Raw genomic sequence first — 19251 nt, forward strand, 5'->3', positions numbered from 1 at the left:
TACAACTAAATTATTTGTAGAATTACACATTATGAGCGTCTTTTCTCACAACCGGCATATTTCTTGCCCTTGAAAGGAATGTTTTGAATACAAAAAACACTTCAATACTGAAGATTTAACTACGTGGATACCTTTCTTTTAAATAATGTGAAGTTTTTACCTTTGAATTGTCTCGAAAAGAAAATTAGAAAACTAGTATGTCATACTGATTGACTAAAAACTGGTATTTCTTCATTGTTCAAACTGATAGGATTTATCTACATGAATCAGAAGAAATTACGAAGATTACTTTTAACATAACACCAAAGTCATAACTACTTAATGACAGTACGAATGCTACATATGGGCAAACATAGATGCCAATAACTTTAGGTAACAACTTTCTTCAAATAGTTCTTTTTACTGGCAGGAAAACTGCACAAAGTAAAGGAGATTTCTGAGAATAAATATGACTATCTTTGCAGACTAGAAAAATGGGATACTGATAACTAATTGCATCTTTATAGCTGGTGGACTAGCGTATATTTTGACTAGGGTGGATACTGGTTTGGAAAATAGGCGCAAATTGATCCCAATTCTGGTTTCAAAGCACTTCTTCTTCTTACTTACTTAGCCCAGCTAAACTTTGGAAAGTACAAATTCCTGTGGGCATTAATAACAATAATTTAAAAACTGGTGTTTATGGAACACAAGGAGTGCATAAATATATTTAAAATTGCACGTCCCTTATCTTATGATCACCTCAAAATGGAAAAATAATAAACACAAAAAGCTTGACGATTTCACAGTTGCATAGTAGTGCACAGATGCTAGTAAGTGTAATAAAAAAAAGTTACGCTTACAAAAAATTAGCCTCGTGTACGATTATGCTTAAAAATGTAGCAAAATAAAACACCGTACAATGAAAAAAATATGTGCAAAAAAAGGTTCAAAACAGAGATTTGCTAAAGTCACGATTACCAGACTCTCCCAACAATCAATACAAGTACAGTTGTTTCTTCATATCCACACAGAATGTTTTACCAGTTTTTTCCCAAATTAACAACTTAAAAATCATAACTGAGATATCTGTTAAAGCAGTCATAACAATGAACCCTGACAACAACTGGAATCGTCGAATTCAACAAAAATTGAGAGCACACACACGCTGTTAGAATTTTTTTAAAAAAGAAATAGTGAGAATGCAAGATTGTCGTTTCAAACTGCATCCATGATTTTCTCATACAGAACCATACAGGAAGTCATTTTCTTTTTGATACCCTTAATTTGAATATCTGCACATGAAAATGGCCCAAGAACAATCAACCACTGCTGTATATGTATCACTGTGTTCATTTATTGTCAAAATCCAATACATGGCTCAGCAGTTTCGGTCGTCATCACCAGACTTTCCACCAATGGCATCCGGATTCGCTAGCGGATCCAGATCAGCAAAGAGATTATACCATGTTGACATGTCCTGTGCCTTCCCCTGCAAATCATTAATGAATAAAAACTAAGTGTTTCATTTTATTATTAAACAGCAACGTAGATACAATATTGTATACAATACAACATACATGCACAGACCATACGATATGTAATGAAATGCGATGTAGTCATTTGCTTTACAATATTGCAATTGAGTGGAAAAAATGCAGCCTGACCAAGACCTGTTTTTAATATGCAACGCGTTTTAACCAAACAACATTTCTCACACTTCAGCATGTGTCACATTATTGCATTGGAATACTGATAAAATATACACACAGACACATATATACACCTGAAAAATACTTTAGTTACAATGGTCTTCTAAATTATCTTATACAGTAGTACTATTCTGAGCATTCTAACACAAAACCAAAGTGTTTATGTACGTAGCATTGCCAAGAGATGATAGGTTCGTACTGGCGGCAATTATGGGGGTGAGGGGGCAGTGCCCCCCAATTTCCGCCAATTTTGCCCCTGCACTATGCTAAATCTTATGTACAAAGTTAAATGTACAGTCTTTGCCCCCCCCCCCCCATTTTTGGAACCCAATCACAGCCACTGGTTCGTACTAACGAAGAAAGATACAATTTCAATACCATTTTTTATATACATGTTTACACGTGAAATGAATCTGTGGACAAATAAATTTATGTGGAGATTCATTGATTCCAACGTACACCCAACTGCGAAAGGAACAGTAGGCGAATTGTCCACCACCATTTTAATTCGGTCTGTATTATACATTGTGATGACAATGAATTGAAATAATGACGTCAATGAGCAGAGAACAATGCCTGCTTCGAACCAACATAGTTTCATTCCTTAAAACAACACAAATCTTACTTATCAGTATCACCTATTGACATGCAGTATTTCACAGAAATTCTGTTGGTCATGGATCAGAGTTTTAGATAATTTAATTTATCTAACTTTGGGTTACAGCACAAGAAATATTGATCTTTTTTTATTTCTATCGATTTGGGTGTAGATAGGGGGATTGCCCTATCCTTAATTGGTCACAATATATTATACGTGGGTTAAGTCATAAGGCATGGCAACTATTTTTTTTTCTCGTGAACAGGGCATAACACGAAAAATCTAAGATATACGTTTGAAAGTGTATGGAATGTACTTTCGAAAGAAGCCACCAGATGGTGTATGTGAACAACGGTGGGATAGTAAACATGCACACAAGTTCAGTCGGTGAGTAAGACCGTTCGAAAATGGAGGTCATGAAGCAGGAGCAACGTTCGTACGTTAAAATAGCAGTTCTCCACGGCAGAAATGCATGGGAATGCTCTACAGAGCTACGGGAAGCACTGGGTGTGCATGCCATGTCCTATGAAACAGTGGTGAGGTGGGTGGAGGCCTTCAAATGGCCCGGAGTGTCAACTGCCGATCTGTCTCTCGCAGTGGGCATCCTGTGTCCAAGGACAAAGATGTACGGGTAATGGTAATTGAACAGTGTTTACATGACGACAGGTGCCATGACATAATAAAACACAAGTGGATAACCTGGGTGAATACTTTGAAGGATGTTAAACAGTGTAGTCTTGTGTACTTGTTGTTCATGTCATAATAAAACACTGTTGTTTAATGTCCTGTTTACTGCCTCTTCCCTACGAGAGTCTCCTGCATCCAGACTTCATTTGGTGGCTTCATTCGAAGGTACATTTCATACACTTTCAAACCTATATCTTAGATTTTTCGAGTTGTCCCCTGTTCGCGAGAAAAAAAATAGTTGCCATGACTTATGACTTAACCCTCGTATATATAGAGTAAACAGGAATAATAAATTACAATAGATGACTTCATAATAGAAAAGATGTGAAACTCTTAAGACTTTACATACTACATATGGGCGACTCTTGCATCACCTTGTAGTTTTCGAGATATCGATGGTTTGACATGAAGAAATACATTAGGATATTAATTTGGTTATATGCAACCTTTTCGTTGGGACACCCTGTATGCAAGTTGCATGAATTATGTGGTAGTCAATATTGGGTTACTAATTTCGTGATATTGGGACAATATATGGCATCTTCGATTTTTCGTTATTTTTAATGCGTTTTGTTAGCTTCTTTAAATGCAGTCTGGCGTGTTATATTGGTTTGTCTTTAAATATTGTGTTATGTAGTTTTAATCAGTTTCTAAAAATAGCGCTCACTCGCTTTTTCGCTGTCTAAAAACAGCGCTCTCGATTTGTTCACTATCTAAAAAGCAGCGCTCTCGTTTCTCGCTGTCTCAAACAGTGCTCTCTCGTTCTTCCACGTTAGAAAACAGCGCTCTTGTTTTTTCGCGTTCTAAAGACGGTGTCCTCCCTTGTTTTCTGCTTCGGTTTCTAAAAACGTTGTCTCGTTTCTTACAGTTTCAAAAGAAGCGTTCTCTAGTTCATCGGTTTCTTAAAACGGCGTTTCTTCGCATTTTTCCGGTTTCTAAAAATAGCGTTCCTTTCTGTCTTCGAAAAAAAAAAGCCTTGTTGACTTGTCGATTTTAAAAACATAGTTTCTATTTACAAAAGCAAGTGTAAAGTTAATTCATACGACGCTCTACTGCCACCGATCGCGACGATGAGGACAAATGAAGATTAAAACTAGGCCGAGTCTGCTGCCACGCACGTGTCAGCAGTAAGAATGAGCGTCAAATTTGCTCCTGCCACGTAATTCGTCTGCTAAGAGGATGTTACAAATCTTAAGAACAGATTAAGACGAGAAAAATGCAAGTTCATGACTAGTGGGAATGAATGTACAGGTAATTTAGAACCTTTTTTTAAAGTATTTAGCGATATTATTTTAATGCTAATAGAACCTAACTAACTACGAGAGCATTTAGGTTTATTATTAGAAGAATGCTAAGGGAAAAAAACATTTTTGTGTAAGTAAACGCTAAAACTTCACAGTATGTGTTTCAGACGTAATTGCATACATAGCATGATGAAATCACGATAAAACAAAGACTGAATCTGCTGCCACGCGCATGTCTCTTTTGAGGTTAGCAGAAAAAGAACGTGTCAGCAGACACTACCTTAAAACTAACTGATGAGGTGACTCGCACAATGGACCAACCACGCGCAGACCGGGTTGATAATGGCATTCATTAGGGGTGTGCGGGATCCCGAAAAGTCGCGAATTCAAGCAGTCGGGAAATACCGAATGGTCATTTTAAAAAGTCGTCAATTCTCGACGTTTTCTGCATTGTAAATGTCTGGAACTTATCGAAAATTGTTAGTTCTTGTACCAGAAATGCAAAAACGATCACTTAATGTGAAAATGACGTGTAGAATTCGAGATTTCCAGAGCTTCGGGAAATTTTGAACATTTCCCGTCCCGAAAATTTCCCGACTTTGTTGCGAATTTTCCCCGTTCCGAATGTCGGAATTTAATAAACAATTCTGTCCCGCACCCCCCTAGCATTGATAATGGTCAACTCTTGGTGGATGTATCCGATTAAAATCATGTGCAACGGAACGTGAACTTCTCACCCTAGACATCAGAATGATCTCGATGCAATACTGACGCGTTAGATGCATTTTAATGCTTTTTTTCTGACACTTCCACAAGGGGGAAATGGGTACAAGCATTCATTAATAACTTTCTATTGGTTAAGGATACGTCAAAAGAACCCTCACCACTGCATTTCTCGTGAAATTCTAACCTGATTTGATACATCACATCACCCCCTTCCCATTTAAAAATTTTGAGTTGAATTCAAAATGGCGGACGCCCGCTTGGAACACACCAACATGGTTCCCCTTAGGCGTAACCCGTTTCTATCATGACCATTTGTACCCAGCCTAACTCCTTTACATTTTATAGGGTGTTTTAAGTGACTTTTGCAAGTCACCCTGTATGTTATATTATAAAGGGTGTCTCAGAAATATTTTCGTTTTTAAAACTATTAAAATCAATACTTAAATTTTTTGTATAAAGATAAATTTATTACAAAAAGAAAGATTAAACATTAAAATTTTTATTTGTGGAAAAGAGTATTGGACAAATCGTGACCGTTCATGTCTTCACACTCAATTATTCTTGAACTAAAGTTTTCGATCACTAGCCGAAGCGAGGATCCTCACTAACAGACTGCCGCAGACGGTCAACAATTCTGTTCGATCTTAATGACCTTGGACGTCCCAGCGGTTTACTCGTCATAGAGCTTCCAGCGTTTTCAAAATTTCTCACCCAATATTTAATTAAATTTGCGCTTGGGACATCTCTCATTCCTGCCGGTACAAACGACGCACAACAACATAAGACTAATAATTTTTATAAAACAAACTGCATTGTTGTTGTTTGAGGTAGAGGATCATAGATGGCAGCATGCAAAAAGAACGACGCATATATTCGATGATGCATAAAGCAGTTTAGAAAGTGGGCCAGAGATGGCAGCACTCAAGAAGACGTTTGCCGTTGTGAAAGGAGAAGGAGTAAAGAGATGATGTGGTGAAATAATGATTGTAGATATTAATACTAATTATAATGAAATAAATAAATGAACTTAGTACAATAACAGGATATAAATAAGGTGGAAAGGGTATTTAATATTCAGTAATAGCACAAGTGATCATTATACAAAAGTAAAGATGTCGAATTGTAATTACGATTCTGTGTCTATTTCGGTTCCCACGAACTGAGAGTTTCGTGCGGCTTTTGGGTTGTTTTTCCCAGGTGTAGCGCCATTTCACGGCAGGCACCCAAGCACTTTTGGTAGGCGCATCTATTGCAGCTCCAAGTTAAGGTTAGCGCCGGCCAGGCGGCGATCTTTAACTAACCCCTTTCTCTTTGTTTGTCTGGGAGATCGATTTTCTTAATATTTCCGTCAATTTGGCTAAGATCGACAAAGAAGCCCAAAGAAGAAAAAATACACAATATGTAATAATTACAAGAAGAAGAAGCCCAAATAAGAAGATTGGCTACAATTAATAAGAAATAAAAATAGAAGAAAAATATTGTTGAAAAGATTTCCAAAGTTATCTAATATTTGTACATGATTATTCAAGAATATATTACGAATTGTACCCTCCGTAGGGGGTTAAATCTATTGTTTCTTTCCATATATTCGTAGTGTTAGTCACCCTGATCTGTGCCCAGAGGTATCTCATTGTTTCTACCCTGTGCTAAGTTGGCAGATGCTCACGTGAGAGGACGTGGCAACACAAAAAGCACGTTGCTGCCCCGTAAAGCGCTCCATGGCAGCTAAATATTAACAATATTGCCACGCGTTTGCGATCTATCTAATTTCTCCGAAATGTGCGAATTGCCCTACAGGGCGGATTCAAAAACGAAAATATTTCTGAGACACCCCTTACATTACATCTAACTTGTGGTGGTGTATTATATAATAAATAAGAATTGTTGCGGTAGACCAGGTCATATTTTCAAATACGTCACTAAGGTATCGGTAACTAAGGCTCTGCCCGAAGGGTACAAAGTACAGACTTGAAGTATGGTCTTGGCGGAAATGACGTCACCTAGTACAGTTCGAAAGCGCCAAGAACAGAAGTACACAAGTGCACAGCTCACAGTACAGATGGTTGGTGACTATATCACGTGGTTTCCGCACTCGTTGTTCATTCGTTTAAAATCACGAAGGTAGGAAACCGGCAACACAGGTAGATATACGTTATGGGCCAGCAAGTTGTTGTTTATAGTTCTTCTAATGTGTGGAAATGTATGTGTACGAACATTTGAAAATGCTATGTGATTTCTATGGCGAAAAACAAGTGTTTAAAACGAGAGGAAAACAACAAGCACTCAGTTTTATATACTGATCGTATTTGGCGCTGCAGTCGAAGTGCATTTCGAAAGACAACACTTCCAGTCTACGACTTGAAGACCGCACTCCAAGACCATACTCGGAGGATGCTTGCTTCAAGTACGGTCTTGCACCTTTCGGACACGGCCTATAATCCAGCCGATACTGAAACGTTGGTATCGGCTAAGACCTAGTATCCATGGCACTGGCAAAACCGTAACAGGAATTGGCCTGTACTTCGATGCGGTATAATCGCCTCAATAACCCAGTAGCTGCCACTTAAACAGCTGAAGAGCGGAGCACTTTACGTCCGTATTTATAGCTTCAAGATGGATGCTCGCAATGCGATCGTCTGCTGTCAGAGACGATCCCTGCTTTAGCGACAGATAAATCTCTCTCCGCTGCTTGTGGCTTATGCATCTGGCATTTTCGCTTCAAAAAGAAACCGCCATGTCCATATCGGCTGCCCGGGATACGCGAGAGCCTCGCCATCAGGCCTGATGGAGGGCGACATAGACCCATTTAGAAATCGCTTCTGTTTGCCTGTTTATTTTAATGTCACGTGTTCCCCCTTTCTTGGGCTTCGGCGCTTGGCCTTCTGTGAAAATCCATAAGCGCTTGGAGGAGTTGTAAACATTCAAAGTCTGGGAAAGGTGAGGCGAAGGGCGCTCAAGCCAGTCTCAAAGAACGTTAGATTCAGTAGTGACTTCGGGATCGAGTGCTTGTATCAATATATTTCCTCAAAACAACCATCAAAGATCAGGATGCTGTCGCACACGTATTAACAATGATCGTTCAAGAAGAGACGAGATCCAGAACAAAACCTGACAGAGACTCTATCTCAGAGCCTCGACTTATTCTAATCGAGATTTTGGTTAAAATTAATTTCATATGTGACTTAGCCGGAGACAAAATTGGCTGCCCGATCATTTAGACAAATTACAATTGCTTAACGTAATTGTGGGGCAAATATGGGCAGCTCACATTGCGAGATAACGACCGAGTCTAGAAACTGAAACAAGAAAGGCACTCGCAACTCGACACTTAGACCCAAACGAGACCGAGATAGGCCCTGGGAGACCTAAAACAACAAAATAAATTTATGGAACAGAAATTTCGGTTGTTTCTAAATCACACGGAAATGACAAATTTCTTCCCATCACGTCAAGATTTTTCTACACGTCACAAAGTTCAATCAACCCACCATATTATAACATTGACTTTTGGACATTTGTGAAGGAATTTTCTTAAGAGGGATTTCCAAAATAAAACTTACGTAATCCAAGCCCATACAATTTTCATGCCAATGTACCTTGTGAATGTAGAAGATGGATTAAATGCTTACTATTTATTCTCTGTGCATTTACAGTTCAAAATTGAAGGATTTGTATTGTAGAAAACCATTATTTTGCCACTATCTAAACAGAGCCATCCATTGGGGAAATGATGGAACTACACATTTCATTGTGAAATTAAGGCAGTTAATATATTACTCTTTTCTGAAAAAAACTAGACGTGATGGGTAAAAATGTATTTCGTTTTTGGAATCTGCATGCTGAAATTATACAGAGACAAGTCATCCCCGAGACATCCAAACCCTTGCAATCATTACGGATATGATGTGACTCTTAAATACATGATTGCACTGCGTACGGGGCGAGCACGCAATTTTTCGTTTATTTCATTGCAAACTGATAATAGGCTACACATTATATTATAAATTAAACAGAGCGGCAATATTTTCATTTTACAGTGTCTAGGACACACACACACACACACACACACAGAGAGAGACAGAGAGAGAGAGAGAGAGAGAGAGAGAGAGACAGAGAGAGAGAGAGAGAGAGAGAGAGAGATAGAGAGAGAGAGATAGATTCTCTCTTTCTGCCTGTGTGTGTGTTGCCAATTCGGGAACACATTGTGGCGAAGGTTGCCAATTCGGGAACACATTGTGGCGATGGTTGCCAATTCGGGAACACATTGAGTCGAAGGTTGCCGATTCGGGAACACATTGAGGCGAAGGTTGCCCATTCGGGAACACATTGTGGCGAAGGTTGCCAATTCGGGAACACATTGTGGCGAAGGTTGCCAATTCGGGAACACATTGTGGCGAAGGTTGCCAATTCGGGAACACATTGTGGGGAAGGTTGCCAATTCGGGAACACATTGTGGGGAAGGTTGCCAATTCGGGAACACATTGTGGCGAAGGTTGCCAATTCGGGAACACATTGTGGCGAAGGTTGCCGATTCGGGAACACATTGAGGCGAAGGTTGCCGATTCGGGAACACATTGAGGCGAAGGTTGCCGATTCGGGAACACATTGCGGCGAAGGTTGCCGATTCGGGAACACATTGCGGCGAAGGTTGCCAATTCTGGAACACATTGCGGCGAAGGTTGCCAATTCGGGAACACATTGCGGCGAAGGTTGCCAATTTGGGAACACATTGCGGCGAAGGTTGCCCATTCGGGAACACATTGCGGCGAAGGCTGCCGATTCGGGAACACATTGAGGCGAAGGCTGCCGATTCGGGAACACATTGAGGCGAAGGTTGCCGATTCGGGAACACATTGAGGCGAAGGTTGCCGATTCGGGAACAAATTGTGGCGAAGGTTGCCGATTCGGGAACACATTGCGGCGAAGGTTGCCAATTCGGGAACACATTGCGGCGAAGGTTGCCAATTCGGGAACACATTGCGGCGAAGGTTGCCAATTCGGGAACACATTGCGGCGAAGGTTGCCGATTCGGGAACACATTGAGGCGAAGGTTGCCGATTCGGGAACACCTTGTGGCGAAGGTTGCCAATTCAGGAACACCTTGTGGCGAAGGTTGCCAATTCAGGAACACCTTGTGGCGAAGGTTGCCAATTCAGGAAAACTCTGGCGAAGGTTGCCAATTCAGGAAAACTCTGGCGAAGGTTGCCAATTCAGGAAAACTCTGGCGAAGGTTGTCAATTCAGGAAAAAACTGGCGAAGGTTGCCAATTCAGGAAAACTCTGGCAAAGATACATGCTACTTCTTGGCTAATGTGAGCCATATGGAAGAATACTGAATGCAGACTAACGTGTTGTCTTGGCTCAAAGGGAATGCACTTGGTCTTGCAGGTGGAGAATTCCTTAAGTCAAAACGGGTTCACTAGATCGATACAGGTTTAAGAAGTGGTGTTCCAGATTTCAAATTCCTCGAATTAGGCCCTCGGAGTAATGACGAGTTTGACTCATAATTAATCATTAGGGGCATGCATATTTCGTTTTTGATGAAAAAACGAAATTTGAAAAAACACATTGTAGTGTTAATTTTTCATGTTTTTGAAAGGTGTGGGATGCATTTTGTGACCATGTTTTGTCACGAAATAATGCGAAATGAACTGCAAAAAGCGAAATTAACTCTTAAACACGAAATTTAGGGTTTATTCACCGATGTGGCACCTTCTGAGGTCTGAATTATCCTGAGAGTTATGCAATTCCCGGAAAATTGATTAATTCTGCTGTTAATATTGGAGGAACAAAAATTGACTCCTTTACACAGAAATAAACTTAATACTCGGATAACTACATAAATGGGCTATTAGAAGTGAAATGTTAATTCTGTGGAATAAGTGTAGTTTTTAAATCAAATTTAGGATTATATTCACAATTTTAAAACCAAAATGTCTTTTTATATACCATTTTTGATCCAATTTTTCACCGTTATAACACCGATATTTTATTTTATTTACCGCTTTTAAACCCGAAATTGACTCAGTTTTTATACCGAAATTTTGCTTTTTTATTTACCAAAAATATGTGCCTCTATTAATCATTGATCGGACCCTCTCACTCTTGTATGTAGGGGGTCCAGACGACACCCAGAAAAGTCGGGAGCAGGTCAGGAGGGATCCGGACCACCCTCTAGTTATGCCTATGATTTGTATTATCAGTTTGCAAAGAAATAGACTATAAATTGCTTGTGCGCTCTCTATACAGTGCACGAATTTATTAAACCAGTTTGCATGGGTTTGCATGTCGCGCAGATGACTGTTCTCTGAACAGGGGCGCCGACTTGTCAAAATTATTTGGGGGGCTCTGATCACTGAAATAAATTAATGAATGGTTCACTCTCTCCCTTTTTTAAGTTTTGGCCTCAGTGTTCGGAATCTCATAAAAGCCCATGAATTCCTCAAAAATATCAAAATTTTTATTCACAGTTCTAATGCAGAATATTAATTGTCCACGGATGGATATGTCACAAGTTTCCTCAACCATAATAGCAAAATATTCCCGACTTTTAATATCTGCTACCATGGAGAGCAAAACAGATCCCCCTAATATATCAATGATCTCCTTCTGAATGTCATGTGAGAGCCATTTGTAGCCCAAACGTCCCATCCACTACCCTAGTTCATGCACATCGTCTTTTGAAACTCTTTTTAGTAAAAATGTTAACAATACTCATAATTATATACTTAGTATATAGTAATGTCTCTGGTCATAGCCACCCCAAAGTTGATGGTTTAGCGGTCTCAGCCCCCCAAAGGTGATGGTCTAGAACATTTCAAATGTGTATTTAAAGTTAAGTTCATGTGGCACAATTCAGAGTAAACTTTACAAGAGAAGCAAAATAATACATTAGATCCTCTAAAGCAAAATTATTTGGGGGTTCTGCCCCTACATCGTTAACATTGGGGGGGCTCGAGCCCCCCCAAGCCCCATGGAGTCGGCGCCTATGTCTCTGAATAATTTCAGCATGCTGATTCCAAAAACGAAATACATTTTTACCCATCACGTCTAGTTTTCTCAGAAAGCAGCAATATATTAACTGCGTAAATTTCACAATGAAATGTGTAGTTCCATCATTTCTACAATACAATGCACAGAGAATAGTAAGCATATAATCCACCTTCTACCTTCACAAGATACATTGGTATGAATATTGTATGGAGTTTCTTTTTCGAAATCTCTCATAAAAATTTCCTTCACAAAATGTCCAAAACTCAATGTTATAATGTAATGGGTTAATTGAACTTAATGGCATGGAGAAAAATCCTGACGTGATGGGAAGAAATTTATGTCAAATCCATCGTCAGCATTCAAAATACTTCCAAAATCACCTATTGGTTTGTAAACAACCGGAATTTTAATTGTTTAAATTTATTTTGTTGCATTCTGTAAGAAGCTTAATGGAATGGCAAATATGAGAATTTTGATTTTGAAATTGTGAAAAATCCTGACGTGATGGGGGAAAGATTTCATGTGCGTGATCAGCATTCGAACTACTTTCACAATCACTTATTGATTTGGAAACAACCAAAATTTCCCTTGCATAAATTTCCTTTGTTGCTTTAGGTAAGAAATGTAATGTAATGGCGAATATGAGAATTTTGATAGTGAAATTGTGAAAAATGATGGGAAAAATGGATGTCATTTTCGTGATCAGCATTCAAAATACTTCAGAATCACCTGTTGATTTGAAAACATCGAAAGTTTTTTCAAATTTGCAGGACCGTGAAGTGCTGTGTTATCAACTGTCTGTAGAGAGAGTGACTGTGCAAGACAGACAAACAGCTGTAACTTGGCCAGGAGGGGGCTAGAGTCCCTGGATGTATGACTACAATGTCAGTCTACGAGGGGGCAGGGAGAGACTGCAAAGGTCAAGAGGGCACCGAACGAGCAAAAACAATTGTAAAGAGTGAATGTTATTGGACTTACAGCTTACATCTGGCTGTTTACGCCCAGCTACATGTCAAATATTTGCAAATCTCGTTGCATGGTTGATTTCTGAAACACGTCCAACGTCCAACAACAGTAACAACCTAATTATGAATCAGCAAAGAATGGACTTCCATTTTCACAGTTGCAAACTATCACATGTGTATCAGGTGCGTAGATCAAGACAGTCGTCTCAAAGCTTGTTTTACTACTACTTATATCCCTGTATTTTCATTCATTTTTGGAACTTGCCACATAATTATGTGAATATACATTATATTATGTGTTACTTTTGAAATTTTCAGCTCCTTCATTTTTATTTTGTCAACTCTTCAATGTGTTACAGACAACCATTATCAGAAGCACAAAGTGGATAGACTAGATTTTAGATGTCAACTTGGTAACAATATTTTTTAATATTTGACATCCAGCCTACGAGACAAAATCCAGTATTAGCACTTCTTTTGAATATGTGGTTTTTGGACCATTTTTCGCATTGTTGGTTCACTTCCAGTTGGGTTACTGAACACATCTTCTCTCTTTGTTTTACGGTACATAATGTGGCTAGTTGTACCTGTCATTTTTTACAGAATATAGGAGTTACTGGCAACACTTTCACGACAGGAAATCACGTCACAAATGCGATCAAATGTCATGTTGCGTTGCCAGCATTCAGGCTTTTTTGAACGATTGCAACGCTGAAACGATGCACCAATGAGAAAAATGTTACTGAGTTGTTAGTTTTGATGTCCTCTACATGTTCCTGTTGTCCGTATGCGTCATTAAAATGACACCCTGTATATATACACACACACACACACACACACACACACACACACATACATACATATACATATTATATATATATATATATATATATATATATATATATATATATATATATATATATATATATATACATATATATATATTACATGCATTCTCATTGACATTTGATAGATGAACTTGAGATGAACTTGGAGCCCACAAAGATATAGCATATGCTACAGTCTTTTTAAATATAGTGCATGTTTTAAATACGACTTTATACACAGGGGCTTAACAAAACTTGATCTAATTTCCACACGAGATGTAACAGAAAATCACAGGAATGTGAATGTGATTAGGTTTTCACACAATGAAATACAGAGTACTTGAAGTGTTAATAATATATGCGTACTTGAGAATCTATCGTTGCTGTGAAAACGACAGATGATAATAATGTAAAAGAACATTGTGCGGATATTTTTTTTTCCATCGTAGACACTTGCTACAGCTGTGTATCATTCCAAAAACACATTTCGCTTTCTCATTTATAGGGCACGTATTTACAAACTTTCCTCAATTTTTCCCCAATGTAAATAAAACTCAATATTGTTTTAACAGTATTTTGAGTAATGTGAAAGAATGTTTGGTGCGAAAAAAAAATATGTTGCACCGGAAGCCACACTGTAGCATTTCCCACCCCTTATAGCTTTCCACAACCTTAAATGATCAGTCGATCACTCTTCCCCAACTAACAATAAATAGTCTATGAACATAAGAATCAATGCTGACAACTCCCTCTGATGTATAAAAACTCATGAACTAAAGAAAAATCATCTGTTTCCCCTTCACTTGAGAGAAGTTGATTTCTCCACCCCTAGCCTCAAGACACCAATATGTCCCTTGAACAGACAAAAATGCAAACAAAAAGGAGAGACGTTACACTAGCCAGTGTAATGATTGCATTTATGTCAGGCGACCGACTTCAGTAAAGTGATCTTCCTGCATGATGTTGCTTTTGATATATACTTTCGGCAAATGCCTTCTATTGACAATGGATGCAAACAAAGCGACCCTCTCGAGTTTCCTGATGCCGAAATATAACTGACCGAATGCCAGGAACTTGAAATTCCAAGAATTACGCCTGACACATGTGCACCTTTCCGAATGGCCAATGACCATTTTGTCTGTGAGCGTCCTCAAAGAGGGATTAGTTCACAAAGACTGAAAAAAGTCTTGAATACGCATGTGCCACTTCTTGGCTAATGTGAGCCATGTGGAAGAATACTGAATGCGGTGTTGTCTTGGCTCAAAGGGGATGCACTTGAAGTCGAAACGGGTGCGCCAGATAGAAAGAGGTTTAAGAAGTGATGTTGCAGATTTCAAATTCTTTGAATTAGTTTTTCGAAGTAGCGACGAGTTTGACTCGTAATCAATCATTGATCAACCCTTCCCCCCTGCACCTCTTGTATCTACGGGGAGTCTGGATGACACCCAGGAGGAGGGGTCCAAACAGCCCCCCCCCCACAGTTAGGCCTAAGCTTTCCAATATTGAAGAACACATTTGAATGATGATGGTGAGGTCACTACTGAAGCGGGGAAGTGGTTTGCTGCCAATTCTGCAACTTCTACGAAGCTGGTATTAATGGACCGTTCCATAGATGTGAGGACTATGAGGCCATAAGAGGTGGATATGTGAAGAAGGAATAGTCGGTGGACGAAATTTCAGCATCCTAACATATCTGAATCATGGGTAAGAACTTTTTGGCCTGCTTTTAGTTATATTTATTTTTATTATTTCAAGTCGTGAGCCTATTCTACACAGAAGAGGTGGTTTAAGGAATCCAAATGGGGTTGCTCCAATCACTAAACGTAACCACAGCAGATGATCACAACTACAATGATGAGGTAAAGGAGGGGCACGTGATTGGTCACGAGTGAGCGCCACGCTCACTTTCAATTTTAATTATGTGCCAATTTAATTGTGCTGAAAATATTGGCCTGTGGTGCTCTCTAGCAGACGTCACGAGTGACCTGATCACTTTCTAATGAGATAATGTAAGTGACCGTAGAAGAGGGACTATTGTTATATAAGGAGTGTTGTCACAGTGCTCATGCATGACTGATTATGTTACATTCTTTAAATTTAGATTTGTAGATAATTTTGTTCAAGTGAAAAACACCATGAATTATACTGTGCATGCGTGCTGACCATTTTATATACCTAGTCCTACCATAAATACTGTCACAAAGTTTTAAGTAAATTGACACAAAATGCTGAGAGATATTGTAATATCCTAATAACATTACTGAAATGGATGCATGACAAATCAAAATCACAAATCAATATTCATAATGGCCGCCCTTAGTGCGCACACATTCCGTAAGTCTTTGTGGCCACGCATAAATTGAATTACGCAACACATAGACTGGAAAATGAGCAACTGCCTTCAGAAGAGACCGACCGCTTTAAACTTTCAATATTGGGATGTCTCTTCTTGCAAGCCATCTCCTGAAGCTTGGACCACAATTTGTAGTCCAAAGGGTATAGGTCCGGACTTGCAGAAGGCCAATCCGAAGTGGAAATTAAGTCTGGTACATTTGCCTCCAGCCACTGCTGTGTGTTCGGGCCTCATATGTTGGGGCTGAATCCTGCTAGAAGCTCCAGTTCTGCCCATGGGGGAGGGTGTTGTTGAGATTCTTGACTAGTCTCTCAAGCACTGTCTCCTGGTACACTTTGGCTGATGTTTTGACCCCTTTTTCACAGAAATGGAGCGTGCCCTCATAGCAAATGTTCCAGACTTCAGATTGGCTTTCTGCAAGTCCGGACCTAGACCCTTTGGACTACAAATTGTGGTCCAAGCTTCAGGAGATGGCTTGTACGAAGAGACATCCTAATATTGAAAGTTTAAAGCGGTCGGTCTCTTCTGAAGGCAGTTGCTGATTTTCCAGTCGATGTGTTGCGTAATTCAATTTATGCGTGGCCACAAAGACTTACGGAATGTGTGCGTGCTAAGGGTGGCCATTATGAATATTGATTTGTGATTTTGATTTGTCATGCATCCATTTCAGTAATGTTATTAGGATATTAAAATATCTCTCAGCATTTTGTGTCAATTTACTTAAAACTTTGTGACAGTATAGAAGGTTGTTTCACGTCGATGGTAACGATTTCGATCACCAGGGAGCAGCACATATGCACAGCACAGAGCAGCCAGAGCTGATAGGACGAAAGTACTGTGTGTTGACTTGCAAAGAAGACGGTTGGTGTGTGAGTGAGTGTTTATATGGCACCGAAAATTTCAGTCTTTTGGGAGGGGTACATCTGTGCCCTTTCCGACGTTGGTTATAGTTATAGCCAGATAATTAGACAGTGCTAGACGAAAGCCTTCCATGTGTCAAAAAAGGGCATCAACGCAGTGTTGAATCGCCATAAAGCTTACACCGTACCTGTTGCTGGAACCAGTCAAAGTGGGCTTCGGACATATCGGAAGCCCAAGCATTCCCCCGATGTTGTGTGGAAAGTGAGATCCTTCGTGCGAAGTGAAAACCCTGCAATGCAAAGAGCGATTGCACAGTCAGTGCAATGTTCCCCTGCAACTGTAAATCACATCATAGCCCAAGATTTACAACTTGTGCGGAAGCACAAGGCTCAAGTTCATAAGCTGCGTGCCTCACATGTCCATTAGAGGAAAACCAACAGTCGGAAGCTTTACGAATACCATCTGGCTGGGTACCGTTGGAAGTATGTGGTGTCCCTGGATGAAGCATGGGTGTATCTGTCGGGATGTGATAAAAAAAGGGCCATCTACTATTGTCTACGTGATGCAAGAGGTCAATCTGAGTGGGTACGTGAATGTGCTGAAAGTTTTCAACGTGGGTTCATGGTTGTTGGTGGTTACTGCTATAACGGCAAACTTCCACTGCGCAGAGTGGACAAAAAGGCTAAAATAAATGCAACCTATTACCAGACGAATATTTTGGATCCTACAGACATGATATACCTTCTCTCTATGGCAGCGACACATTTAGCGTTGTCATCCACCAGGACAAGGCATTCAGTCATACGGCAAAGTCCACTCAGGCATACATGGATCGGATGGCACGTGAAACGGGAATTCATGCAATCCCCTTTACAGACATCCCTGTGAAATCCCCCGATGCCTCTTCCATGGATTTTTATGGGTTTCCATTGTTGAAACGAGCCATGGGAAGCGAGCGGCCCCGCACAATTGAGGGTCTTTGGAAAGCTTGTCAGGAGGAATGGGATCGTTTGAACCAATGTGTTCTTTAACGCAGTCTCCTCCAATGGAAACTCCGCTGCAGGGCCATTGCTGCAAGACAAGGGTATCACGTGGAGAACCAGCGCTGGTGGCATCACGGATTTTCTTAAGGTGAGGTGGGTTCTAACTTTGTTACCATGGACGTGAAATGACCTTCTGTATTTATGGCAAGACTAGGTATGTTTAACAGAAAATACGAAAAGTGCTTAAGTTATTTTATCTTATATCAGATTTGTGGAGCACACATGGAACTGCCAAATAATTCTTCAAGGAGCTTTAAAGAACATGCGCTTTTTATTAGCACTGAGAGATATTTGCTTCGACGATGTATTACTTTATTTGAAAACCAATGAACATTTTGAAACAAAAATGTAATAAAAAAGAAGGGCAATAATAAAATGATGACTAGAAGTAAGAAAAATAATATTAAAAAAATAAAAAGGTGAGGGGTCATAACACCTCTTCTTGGCCTAGTATTCCTTAAAAAAAAAAAAAAAAAAAAAAAAAAAGATGGCGAAATGAGGGCTGACTACAAAAAAAGTATACGTTACCCCCTCCTCTTCCTTACAAAAATCCAGGGCACGCCACAGGCTCTACAATGATATTTTTACGGAAAGATAAGTAGCCTTTCTCGATTGATTTGTACATGCAGAATTCCAAAACGACATTAATATTTGTTGATTGGCTCATGTTTTCAAATTATGCAAAAAAGTTAAGTGCAGCCACCTGCAAATGCTGTATCTATGCTGGATAAACATTAAGCACAGCCCGAAATTGCTTATAATAAGGAAAGGCAGGGGGGGGGGGGTGCTAATGGAAAGTATCCTAGCTGGAGGATGTTTTATGAACATTTCTTAACTGAGTGGAAACATCCCCCACACCTTCCCCCATTTTCAACATTGCTTATAAGTGGATGTTAAACATTTTTTCAAGCATATTAAGTCATGAAACAATACAAATGTAATAATTTACATGATTTTCTTTTTTAGTGCGTTTCTCATAAATTTCAGCACATTTAGAATATATTCTGCAAAGAACACCGTTAATTATCTGAGTGTTAGTGAGGAAAATTGAAGATGCAGCTTTCATAGCAATGGCGAAAACTCTCATATAAGTCATCCCAGTGTAGATACAGATTTTTATTCAACGGAGTAAAGAAGTGTGTTGAGTAAAAAATCTGTATGAAATCGGTTTTGCAATGTGAATTGACAATGATAACGCGTTTTAAAAATAGCTCCAAGGAGCTTTACAACAAGACCACGATCGTATTTGTAGGACTATCCAATA

The 19251-nt window shown here is 39.4% G+C and overlaps 1 protein-coding gene across 2 annotated transcripts in view; it reads right to left on the reverse strand.

Moving 5' to 3' along the window:
• Positions 1–1036: 1036 nt before the first annotated feature.
• The window catches only part of ICA69 (islet cell autoantigen 1-like protein), an 83608-nt gene continuing 65393 nt past the window's right edge, over positions 1037–19251 (reverse strand). For both annotated transcript variants that reach the window (XM_083144046.1, XM_083144048.1), the window contains exon 11: positions 1037–1471. In XM_083144046.1, coding sequence (XP_083000172.1) covers positions 1361–1471 — 111 coding nt within the window. In that variant the 3' untranslated portion in view covers positions 1037–1360. The remainder of the gene's footprint in view (positions 1472–19251) is intronic.

Source organism: Lepisma saccharinum, chromosome 22 (assembly GCF_977018435.1).
Source record: "Lepisma saccharinum chromosome 22, izLepSacc3.1, whole genome shotgun sequence".
NCBI lineage: Eukaryota > Metazoa > Arthropoda > Insecta > Zygentoma > Lepismatidae > Lepisma > Lepisma saccharinum.